Source organism: Priapulus caudatus, unplaced genomic scaffold, assembly GCF_000485595.1.
Source record: "Priapulus caudatus unplaced genomic scaffold, Priapulus_caudatus-5.0.1 Scaffold108, whole genome shotgun sequence".
Lineage (NCBI taxonomy): Eukaryota > Metazoa > Priapulida > Priapulimorpha > Priapulimorphida > Priapulidae > Priapulus > Priapulus caudatus.
In genome coordinates this window covers 403,355-414,490 of record NW_014577169.1, presented here as the reverse complement: position 1 = coordinate 414,490, position 11,136 = coordinate 403,355, and the positions used below count along the sequence as shown (strand labels likewise).

The 11,136-nt window shown below is 46.0% G+C and overlaps 2 protein-coding genes across 2 annotated transcripts in view; both read right to left on the bottom strand.

The window, feature by feature from the left end:
* Positions 1-6: 6 nt before the first annotated feature.
* LOC106805286 (trafficking protein particle complex subunit 11-like) lies at positions 7-2,817 on the bottom strand. Its single transcript, XM_014806824.1, has 3 exons — positions 2,761-2,817; positions 1,366-1,533; positions 7-974 (listed from the first exon to the last, which is right to left on the bottom strand). Exons 1-3 carry the CDS (start codon positions 2,815-2,817, stop codon positions 888-890), a joined length of 312 nt encoding a protein of 103 aa, XP_014662310.1. The 3' UTR covers positions 7-887.
* A 943-nt stretch (positions 2,818-3,760) lies between these two features.
* Positions 3,761-11,136, bottom strand: part of LOC106805285 (trafficking protein particle complex subunit 11-like) — a 17,304-nt gene continuing 9,928 nt past the window's right edge. Inside the window, exons 14-24 of the mRNA XM_014806823.1 lie at positions 10,807-10,933; positions 10,141-10,270; positions 9,386-9,516; positions 8,780-8,923; positions 7,923-8,107; positions 7,396-7,574; positions 6,812-6,894; positions 6,218-6,277; positions 5,339-5,464; positions 4,589-4,748; positions 3,761-3,885 (exon numbers count right to left, since the gene is read on the bottom strand). Coding sequence (XP_014662309.1) covers positions 3,761-3,885; positions 4,589-4,748; positions 5,339-5,464; positions 6,218-6,277; positions 6,812-6,894; positions 7,396-7,574; positions 7,923-8,107; positions 8,780-8,923; positions 9,386-9,516; positions 10,141-10,270; positions 10,807-10,933 — 1,450 coding nt within the window. The remainder of the gene's footprint in view (positions 3,886-4,588; positions 4,749-5,338; positions 5,465-6,217; positions 6,278-6,811; positions 6,895-7,395; positions 7,575-7,922; positions 8,108-8,779; positions 8,924-9,385; positions 9,517-10,140; positions 10,271-10,806; positions 10,934-11,136) is intronic.

Here is an 11,136-nt window from a genome sequence, read left to right as displayed (position 1 = left end):
GGAGTGAGGGAGATAGAGACAGAAACAAGATATTTTACAAATCATTGTACATTGCGGGTCAATTAATTCCCACACTTATCATACAGTCTGAGAAGTTGAGAACCTACTAGTCGCTAACTGGTTAGCAGACGAAATGAAAACCTACACGATGCAGAGTGTTGCATATCAGCATGTGACGGGGGCACGGTTACATCAGCAAATACGCAGCCGCTACATGTATCCACGTAGGTTTCAGCCGACTCTGTCTCCCGCTTCCATTCACGAGAAAGCTAAGAGAAGAAGGCCAGCGTCTCACAGCACGTTAAGCTGTGTAAGCTACCAACATGGCGGCAGCTGTACATCGTGCAAGCACCGCAGGTTTCACGCGCGCGTATGTATTGTAACGGCGCAAATGTCAATCGGCAGCTAGGCCTCAAATGACGCTAGCCGTCTGCAATGCTATCCTTGCTAAAACGCCGCGCAGCTTCTCAACAATTAACGGCTTCTTTCCGCAGTGTCTGAGCAACATTGATCGCACTCTACTGCCGCACCTGTTATAGCACACACGCTGAGGATTGCAGAGTTTCAAGAATTGTGCCCGCTACTTTTGCCGCCTCATCTTAATCAATGCTGTCACGCTGTGCATGCGTCTACTCACTAGTTCTGCTGTGGCGGTCCAAGAATAGCAACATATAGCAACACATGTGCCGTGCGCACTATTTCCGACTGATTTTTTTCCGATCCCTCCCCCTGCCATTGTGTAGGGACCTCCAAAGATTAAATCTACAAAAAAAGAGTCGATGACAAGTGTTCCTGGCACACATACGCTGCTAAGAGTTGGCAACCGTGGAGCACCACATGTGGCAGGCACACTGTTTTTGCCTGCTCTTGTAGATTTTTGGAGGTTCCTAGGAAACAGAAGGGGGATGGTCTGAGGACGTGGCCCCCATGTTGGTCTGTTCCAATGAAGAACCCAATGAATCTTTACCACTCGGCTGAAAGAAGATTATAAAACAGCTTAGTAATGCATGCGTAGTGTGATCGCTCACACGTATGCACGGTATACACCCACATGCACCAGCACGTATGTATGCTCAAACACACACCTCTGTATGTACACATGCACACACATACCGGCGAATGTACATCGACATGCACACATACACGCAGACAGACGCACGCACGCATATGCACACACCCATGCATGCACGCACGTACACGCATACACACGCGCTCCCAGAACACCATACTTCAGTGGAATGTTTACTGGTGAGCAATTAACTAATTCAGCTCGCATTGGTTTATCAAGAATATTAGGAAATGATTGCGATTTTATAAACGCCAACGACAATCAAGAAGGACGGGTAATCCGACGACGGTTTTCACCTTGATGAATATGTGAGTGGGCAGCATCGCATCTAGAAGATGATCCAGCACGCCGGCGTATCGCACCATGTTGACATGTAACCGTGGCAACTGCACATAGCCAGCGTACAGCGTGAACAGATTGTAGCTGAGCGAGTGCTTGCTGTCAGGCAATATTCTGAAGATCAGCTGCGAGGAAAGGGGGACAAAATTAGCGTCGTCAGCCTCAGGAACGTGTAGAAAAAAGATTTTCGTTCACCGTGATCGTAAATATGCTGCACCAGGGGTTGAACCTTGTCAACATGTGCCTGGCAGCGGTTTGCTGCTGCTGCTACTGCTACTACCTACTGCTGCTGCTGGCTATCTAACTGCTGCTGCTGCTGGCTGCTGCTGGCTACTACTGCTACTGCTAGCTACTGACTCTACTGATACTACTACTACTACTACTGCTGCTACTGACTGTATTGCTGCTAACTACTACTGACTACTGCTGCTAGCTGGCTACTGATACTCAACTACTGGCTGGGCTGCTCTGGCTACTGATACTACTACTGCTGGGCTGCTGCTGCTGCTCGCTGGCTTGCTACTGCTACTACTACTACTATACTGCGCTGCTGCTACTGCTGCTACTACTGGCTACTACTACTACTACTACTACTGCTGGCTGCTGCTGCTACTGCTACTAGCTGCTGCTGTGGGCTACTGCTAGCTAACTACTGCTTGGCTACTGGCTAGCCTACTACTACTGCCTGGCTACTGCTATTACTAGCTATACTACTACTACTGCTTGGCTGCTGCTGCTACTGCGCTAGCTACTACTGCTGCTGTCTGCTGCTTAGCTACTACTACTACTAGCTCACGAAACTGCTTGCTGCTGCTTACTGCTGGGTGCTACTACTGCTACTACTAGTACTACTCCTATTACGCTGCTGCTGCTGCTACTGCTACTTACTGCTGCTGGTGGCTACTGGCTACTATATACTACTGGCTGCTGCTGCTGCTGCTACTGCTAGCTACTACTACTGCTGGCTACTGCTATTACTACTACTACTACTACTCCTAGCTGCTGCTGCTGCTGCGGCTATGCTACTACTACTGCTGCTGCGTGCTGGGCTACTGCTAGCTACTAGCTACTGCTGCTGGCTGCTACTGCTACTAACTTACTAACTACTTACTGACTGCTGGCTGCCCTACTGGCTACTACTAGCTGGCTAGGCTGCTGGCTGGTGGGTGGCTATTGCTGCTGCTGCTGCTACTGGCTGCTGGGCCACTACTGGCTACTGCTGCTACTGTCGCTGGCTACTGACTAGTGCTAGCTGCTGCTGTTTCAATAAAAATCAAAGTTTAACAAGCATAAACCTGGGCAGCATAGCCACGTGACTAATATTGTCCTGACTGTTAACTCGTCGCCTTTACCTGTTTGTGACCTGATAGCCATAAATGCATGCACTGGACTCCAATGGCGAACTCCATATCTTCTTGAACGAACGGAGTTTCTAGGAACATAAAGCGTGCCTTTGTCAAAACGGCCAAACGTATTTAAGCCTTGTCAAGGCTAAAGGCCTAAGCCTGCAAGCATTTCAAAATCAGCATCAAGGCCCATGTTGATGTGGCCATACAGCGTAGAAGTAGAAGGGCAAAACATAGATTGCTTTAAGTTTCCAAGCTTCTGGTCGACAGATGGCGACTACTGTTACAACAGTCCTCTGCATGACCAGCCATTGGCACACTGTGTGGGGCAGGTGTCAGGTGATGCGTGAATCCCGCGTGTGTTGGATGGTTGGGGCCATAACGCAGGGATGTCGCATGGAACCGCGACAACGGGATGCAGTTCGGGGCCCGCCACTGCTGGCAGCTCGGCCCTGGCTCGTCACAAATGGAGTGGCACGCCTCGGTTCGGCCTCCCCCTGCCTGCAGATAGATGAACGAGATGCAAGAATGTCGCGACTAGATAAGCGTGTATTGCTGGCTACCCGACACAACGGGCCACACTCACACTGCCCCCTTCCACGCACAGGGCGGTGGCTATGAGTGTAACCTCCTCCGCTATATCACCCTCAACCCATCATTTCTAGAATGTATACTTAGATATTCATTCCACCCTCCGGCACATTCCACGCACGGGCTGGTATGAGTGTAATCTTGATATATACCCACAATCACTTCTAAAGAATCGAGTATAGCTTTAATATTCATCGGCACACACTTCCATGCACAGGTAGTGTGAGTGTTCTATACCTATCTGTATATACCTAAATCCGCGTCCTAGAAATGTACTAAGCAGATTTGTTTGGCTAAACCCTCTAAGCGAGGCGCGCATCCCTTCCGTGCAACCGTGCAGGTCTCCTCCTCGTCTCCCTACGCAAATGAGCTGTCAATTGGTTCCTCTTGTGTACAGCATGAGGCAATGACAGTTTCATTCAGCCAGTAGTCGCCATTCGATGGCGAAAAAAAACGAGCCCATGTCGATATCGCAGGGACTGTTAGACGAGGCGACGAGGCAACGGCACTCAGACGCACGGTCATCCGTCCACAGCGTCACTGCAGAGCAGAGAATGAGAAGAGAGCTTTTTTTACGTGGTGGGCGATTTCTGATAGATCACCGGATTATTAAAGTACGCTAATAATATTATATAAAGCCGTTTCCGCCGAAATTCAACACAGAAAATGTTTTGAAAAATGGTCGCTTTAGCAAAAAAATAAGGACTATTAAGTGCTTTTCCTAAGATTCCAGCAAGAAATAAGTAGCTAATAAGGGCCCTTTTTGGCAAAATAAGTACTTATAAGACTTTGGAAGACCCGCTACGAACCCTGTACTACTCATTGATAGATTTGCCAATGCTCATAGTCAGAGCACGAAACAAGGGCAAGCGACACGACACACACACACACTGATGCACGCACGCGCATTCACAGGGATGCACGCACACAGGGACACACACACACACACGCACTGATTCACCCACGCACGTTTGCAGGGACGCGCGTACGCAGGGACACACACACACACACACTGATGCACGTACGCAGGGACACACACACCAGACACGCACGGCACTGATGCACGCACGCAGGGACACACACACGCACGCACTGATGCACGCACGCAGGGACACACACACGCACGCACGCGCATTCCCAGGGACGCACACGGGCACCCACAATGAGCATATACACGATGCTGTTGACACACCCGCAGTGTGGCATGTGTACGGAAGCCGAGAATGAGACCCGGTAACCTTACCATCGCTGAGCTGCGATGGACATTCCTCATCCGCAGGCTGCATGGCTTTGTGCAGGGTCAGCGAGCTGCCGTTGATGACCAGTGGCCACGGGGACAGTGATCGCACCTCGGTGAGCAGGAGGAAAGGCTCGTCCACATACACCTTGTTCATCGGATCAAACTGCAACCGGGAAACCACGAAGCCCCATTGAAACACATCCGTTCACTTTTCGTAAAGGCGGTTCAAACGCTGGAACGGTTCAAGCGCGGTTGCTGATAAAATTGCCGACGTGTCGATCAAACCAGTTACGGATAGAGTAATTAGTCCGCACTCGCTACCTATACCATAGCAACCCTTGTACACTCTCCACCACGCCATCTCATCACCTGCAATCGTCCTGAACGCACCTCCATGCTCGCCTGTGCATGATATCCTTTCTAGTGATAGCTCCCTTGCTAATTGGAGGTCACTCTTAATGTGTTTTACACTTCCTTCCCACGCAGGTGCATGATAGTGATATAGCTCTCTTGCTAATGAGGGGTCACTCTTAGTTTGTTTCAGATTAAATCACAAAAGTGAATACTGTAATGTCGAAACGATATTCCGCCACAATCGCTATCCTGTCATTCGCACTAACCGTTCGCTCTTACCTGTAGTGACTGGAAGCCAATGGGTTTTGCATGAATCAGTTTAATATTTTTTTCTTTTTCAAAATCCAGTCACAGGGAATAAGGAGCTGCCTTCACAATGCGTATAACAGAAGTCCTTACCCTCATGTTTGCTAGGCGCTGGCTGATTTCAAACGGTTCGATTGCCTCCACAGATGCTAGCACCTGCTTAACGCACGTGCAGGGGAGCATTCTTGTGTCGACGTCCACGGATACCTTGTACGTCACCTGAATGAAGCCATGCATATAATCAGATGTCTGAGCCCATGACGTAACCTCACTCCTCGCTACTCCACAAATTTACATACGGTAATAACCCCCATGTTAAGCTATAGGGAATTTTTAAATTACATCCATTAAACTAAGTGACCCGAATTTTTTTTAAAGAATGAGTGGAATTTCTACCGAAGAAAGTCGTGTGGTCAATTGCCATCAGTAATATGTTCAACAATAAATGTATATGCATGCAATTACACATGTCGCAATCAGTTCTTATGCAGCTAGCTGCCACCAAGTCAGACGAGCCAGGTTTGAAACGTGCGGCTAGCCCTTTACACAACTTCCCACACATGACAGGAAATGTTTACGCATTCCGCGTGAGTGTGGAACGTTTGTGTTTCTGCGGTCAGTCCGATTCTTCCCACTGTACTCTAGGTGCATGGCACATGATTTACATGTATTGTCTCTAGTGTACGTAAATTGATTTCAAGATGACTGGAAAGCAGTCATCGAGTGCAAGTGGAAGTAATGGTGCTAAAAGAACCCATTAAAGAATTACGTCAGATATACTTAAAACTTGACGTTTTACAGAGATTTGATGTGGGAGGAAAACTTAATCCCGTGGCAAAAACATGGCTGCTACATCTGCAGTCGCTACAACGTGATTATCATCGCAAAATTAGGTCCAGCATACCTGAACAGCATTCTGAATATGAGCAAGTTCCTTTAAGATGATCTATTGATGACCATAGCAAGCCTTACCTTCACACTGAACTCTCTATTGCCACTCTTTAGGCATCGTGCATAGACCACTCTGCTGCCCTGCAATAAGACAATTGAATAGACATACCCAAGAACATATATTTCGAGGATTTCAAACGTTTGTATGATGATGTAGTGCATCTTTGCATCAAAGAAAGTGCCAAGCGCCTATTTCACAGTGTGGCTACGGTGGCTCCATCGTGCTCAGTGTTATAATATCACGACTATGCGAATTAGTTGTGACATATGTTATAACATTGATCTAACATCATGATAGCGTTAACGTTAGAATCAGTGTCACAATCCATGCTATAGAGTTATCATTAATGTTACGTATGTGAACGACATCAGCACTTGTTGGCACATATGTTGGCACACTTGTTGGTCAGCACATATGTTGGCACACATGTTGGCACATATGTTGGCACACTTGTTGGTCAGCTCAGAATGAAGCTCGGAGATCGAGAGCCAAACAGCAAAATAAGCGAACAGCCCATGCGCAGCGTGGGTATCCCAGCATTGACTCCGCCCACCTGGCTAGCCCAGTATGAATGGCTTTCTGGGGCTGGCTTGCAGTTGGCACATACACCTTACCTTCTCCTGTGGCTTCAGAGAGCTGAGTCTGAGTAATGGAATGGACTGCACAGGTTGGCTGGCTGGCTCCTCATGTAGTATGGCTGTATAGCATCACACCAGGCAGGCAGTACAACATTAGGTAAGATATAATTTTTCGAGATAAATCCAAGTTACACTAGTATAAAAAAAAATCTTTACATTTGAATATCAATGTCAATATGCATTGACATTTTCATTAGAACTTGACAAAAATGTTTAGATAAATTAATCACACCTATACTGGAAGTTCTTAGAAAAACGTCATCTTAACGTGGGAATATATAAGCGCATTTCAGTTTAGATTAAGGTTTAAAATCTTAAACGAAATAGTGCTTAAGAATGCTGGCAATGCACCCATTGGACTGATACCATGTCCCTAGCACCCTGCTAAATGGCATAACACACAAACCACGTTTCAATGGAAATGGCAATGAAGGTTTTAAAGGGATACTTTCCCTTAGTATTTTAGAGTATATTAATAGAAGCAGAGATAGAGATAGTAAGTGCAAATTTTAAGTCAAACTTTAAACCAGCAAAATTGGTTTAATAAACTACAAACTCACTCATCTCCTGCACGGTGCTGCCACCTACTTCTGCGACGAGACTGACACTAATCGTAATGTCGATAATCTCCACCAGCTCTGTGTTGACTACTGTGATGGTGAGTCTGTAGAACTCATTAACGAGTGCAGGCGTGCTGTGTGCAACCCTCACATCCAGGTTCGCCTCACGTGGAATTATACTACATAGAGAAAGGTAACGAAGAAATCAGAGTCTAAGAAAATAAGAAAAATGAATATATATTGAGCAATAAGGGTAGAAAGAGAAAGGTAATCAAGAAAGCAGTCTAAGGAAATAAGAAAATGACTATATATTGGGCAATAACTGTAGGTAATAACTGCAGGTTAATTGTAACAGGTTTGTCTGAATTACTGGTCATGTACCACCATCAGGAATAATCACATTAATAATAATAATAATAATAATAATAATGACACTGAATCAACATGGATCTTATACAATCAAATTTACCTATCAGTAAACGGTATACAACAAACAATTCTAGCATTGCAACAACAAAGCTTCGTACCTTGCACATGAAAGAATTGCGATTTTATCCCAAGGAACATGTGATAAATCGGCACCAGGTGGCACCTTTTTGGTTGGTGCAAGAATCGTCGGTGGTTGCAGCACAATGTCGCCTCCGCCACCCATCCAATGCAGTGTTGCACAGCAGCTGGACTCAGTGCACAGACTCAGTAGGATGCCAGTGACCTGGAACCCATAGTCAGCCAACAAAATTAGTCTTAACATTAGTCTTAACAATAACTTTGTCTCATAGACCGCACCGCTATGCACTGCATATGAGAAATTCGTACTTTACGAAGTTTCTGTCGACAGTCTATGAGAAAAAAATCGATGTTAAGACAAATTTTTATCCTGACAACAGGCGCCTGTACCATCAAATTGTATTACAAATACTAGAGACAAAAAAAAATCATACAGATATACCGACAGGCAACAACAGTGGATAATAATAACAACAATCATAACTACGTCAATGATTCTACAATAAATTCCCGGAAAGGCATCTAAACAAATTTTACGTACAAATTTTTGACGAGATTAAAATTTTGTTTCAAGTGCTTCCTCACAGATTTAATTTGATTGGATTTAATTTGATTGTGAATTGGATTGTGAACCGTGGATGCATGGAAATGTTGCGTTATAGAAACGTATAAGATTGTGAGTAACTTAGGAGCTGTTTATTCACACGTCAGTGTGGCTTGCTTACATGATGTAAAGAAAGCGACTGCCTCACGTGCAGCGCTTATATACGGCAGTCTGGTAGCAGGAGCCACCATCACTAGCTATATGTTAACACTTGAACACGCGTTAACCAATGGTGTAATCACTAACACAACAAGAACAACGTGTTCTGCGCACCTCTAAGTCTGATCCGACATCTGATGGATCCACTGTAAATGAATAGACCTTCACAAGTGTTTTCCCTGGGTGAAGGTAAAGGCTACTCTCCTTCGTGTCCGCGATGGGCAGGTCATCAGACGTGATGCAGTACTGGTTGTACACCTGCACACATGCACACAGATGATGATTAGGACAGGCATTCATGTTCCTAAAGAAAATCGTTGCTACATGCCCATTACCTCTCTCTCGATCTCTCTCTCTTTCTCCCTCTCTGTCACCATTCTACTCTCTCTCTCTATCCCTCCCTATCTCCCACCCGTCACTCTTTCCCTCCCTCCCTCCCATCTCTCTCTCTCTCTCTCTCTCTCTCTCTCCCCCCCTCTCTATCTCTCTCTCTCTCTCTCTCTCTCTCTCTCTCTCTCTCTCTCTCTACCTCTTCACTTACACTCTCTCATAATTTGTCACGATCCTTCTCCCACTCTTTCGCGCAATTCCATACTCTCACTACGCACTGTGTCACTATACAGTTAGATGCGGACAAACTACGAAAACACTGCTGAGCCTATGCCCTCCGCATGCGTCCGTGCAACGTCCACCAGCAGCCCTGCTGGTTCGCGCACTCACTGTGTTGCTGAACATCACTGCAAGCCGGGAGAAGCGGATGGGCAGCGGTGCATTGTTGATCAGCGCCACCTTCAGCACGACCTTCGAATCGCCCGTGAAGCTTTCGGCAGCGAAGCTCGCCTTGCACTCCACTGGAAGACAATGCGGGATGCGTAACCCTCGGTAACCGCTCTCAGTGATGTCGCCCCGCATAGCGAGCAAGACGCATCACATTCAGCCAAAACAACCCAATGATCAAGCGGAATTACAAAGTGGCAAGCACTAGCAAGATTATATATCACATCAAGAGCTAATAATACCTATTATTAGCTCTTGTTAGGTAGTTATTCGGTATTATCAGCTCTTGATCACATCCCATTAAATATGTGACATTATATATGAGAGGGCTCGCCTCGCGTGTGGAAGGTCGAGGGTTCGAATCCCGACCTGGTCATACCAAAGACTTGAAAAATGGTACACACTATTTCTCTGCTTAGCATTCAGCAAATAGAGATAGAGTGTGGAGAGTTAACTCGCAGTGCTACCAGTGGACTAACCCCCCGCTGTAGTATTTACTTTGAAAGCAGCTGCGTGGCCTAGGGTTAAGGAAACGTAGATAGGCACTGCCCTATGCGGCACATAGGCACGGGAAGGGATTTAACTTTTAACATATATATATGAGATGAAATATGTAGGGACGAAAACAGAGACGGTTAGCACACTAACTTCACTTCATTTCGAACACATGACAAACTGCCCATAAGCCGAAAACTCACCAAAGGATGTGATGTTGTTCATTTCGATGGTAAACTCGCACTTTTCGCCACCAGGGGTCGCCCGCCACAGGCCCTTGCTCTGCTCCACGCTGTCGTGTTCACATCCGTACTCAGCTTCCGGTGACTCACCCTGCACAAACAAAAACACAGTAAATAATCTATAATCCGAAACCCTTGGGACCAGAAGTTCTTCTTCGGAAAGACCCTTCGGAATTTTTCGGATTTCAGAATGGTAGTACAGTACAGATATATACATACTGTATATCCTAGAATTAGCCAGTACTAAAACCCAAGTTTTCAAGAGGCCAAGTGATGTACTGGTACAATACAATATGTATGAGTAATGCCAAACACATTAATATTTCTGCAGTGAACCTTGTGCAGCCAAACGCGAGCTTTGGTGTGCAGACGACCTCCACGAAAAAACTTCAGGGTTTCGGAGCTTTTCGGTTTTCAGAATTTCGGATAATAGATTGTGTACTGTAATACACATCTCCTACAGTTTCCTTCCCACAAGAACCGATAAGATAACATCTGCAAACACTACTAACGTACTCCGTATACCAGCTACCACCCATCGCCCCGTCATGACGTCGCGAAAGATTATAGACACTGCCAAGACGAGGCAGCGTAATTTTCCGGTTGCCACGGTTACTCGCGTCCTACCTGAAGCACCTTGAGTAGGTTGACTTGAATGCGAGTTTTCTCCTCGCGCGCTGTCTGCGCGTATTTTCCCATCAGCTCTATAGAGATGGTGACGTAGTCGCGAATGCTTCGCACCAGGTACGCACACCTAGGATAGACGCTCAGTGTTAATGACTGGTCTAGAAAGATGCGCAGGTCCAAAATCACACACAGGTCAGGACTTATTGCTATAATTCATTGTTGATATATATATATAAGTAAAAACACATGGACACCCATGAAGAGATAAGATAAATTTAAAAATAGAAATAGGTGTTAAAATGTTATAAAATTTTGACACCTATTTCTATT

Excerpts from the sequence above, each read along its gene's own strand:
- LOC106805286 (XM_014806824.1), bottom strand. The coding sequence starts at position 2,817 with ATGGAGTTCGCCATTGGAGTCCAGTGCATGCATTTATGGCTATCAGGT. Across the intron at positions 1,534-2,760 it reads GGCTATCAGGTCACAAACAG|CTGATCTTCAGAATATTGCC; the intron begins GTAAAGGCGACG and ends CTTTCCTCGCAG. Across the intron at positions 975-1,365 it reads CCACTCACATATTCATCAAG|CCGAGTGGTAAAGATTCATT; the intron begins GTGAAAACCGTC and ends ATCTTCTTTCAG.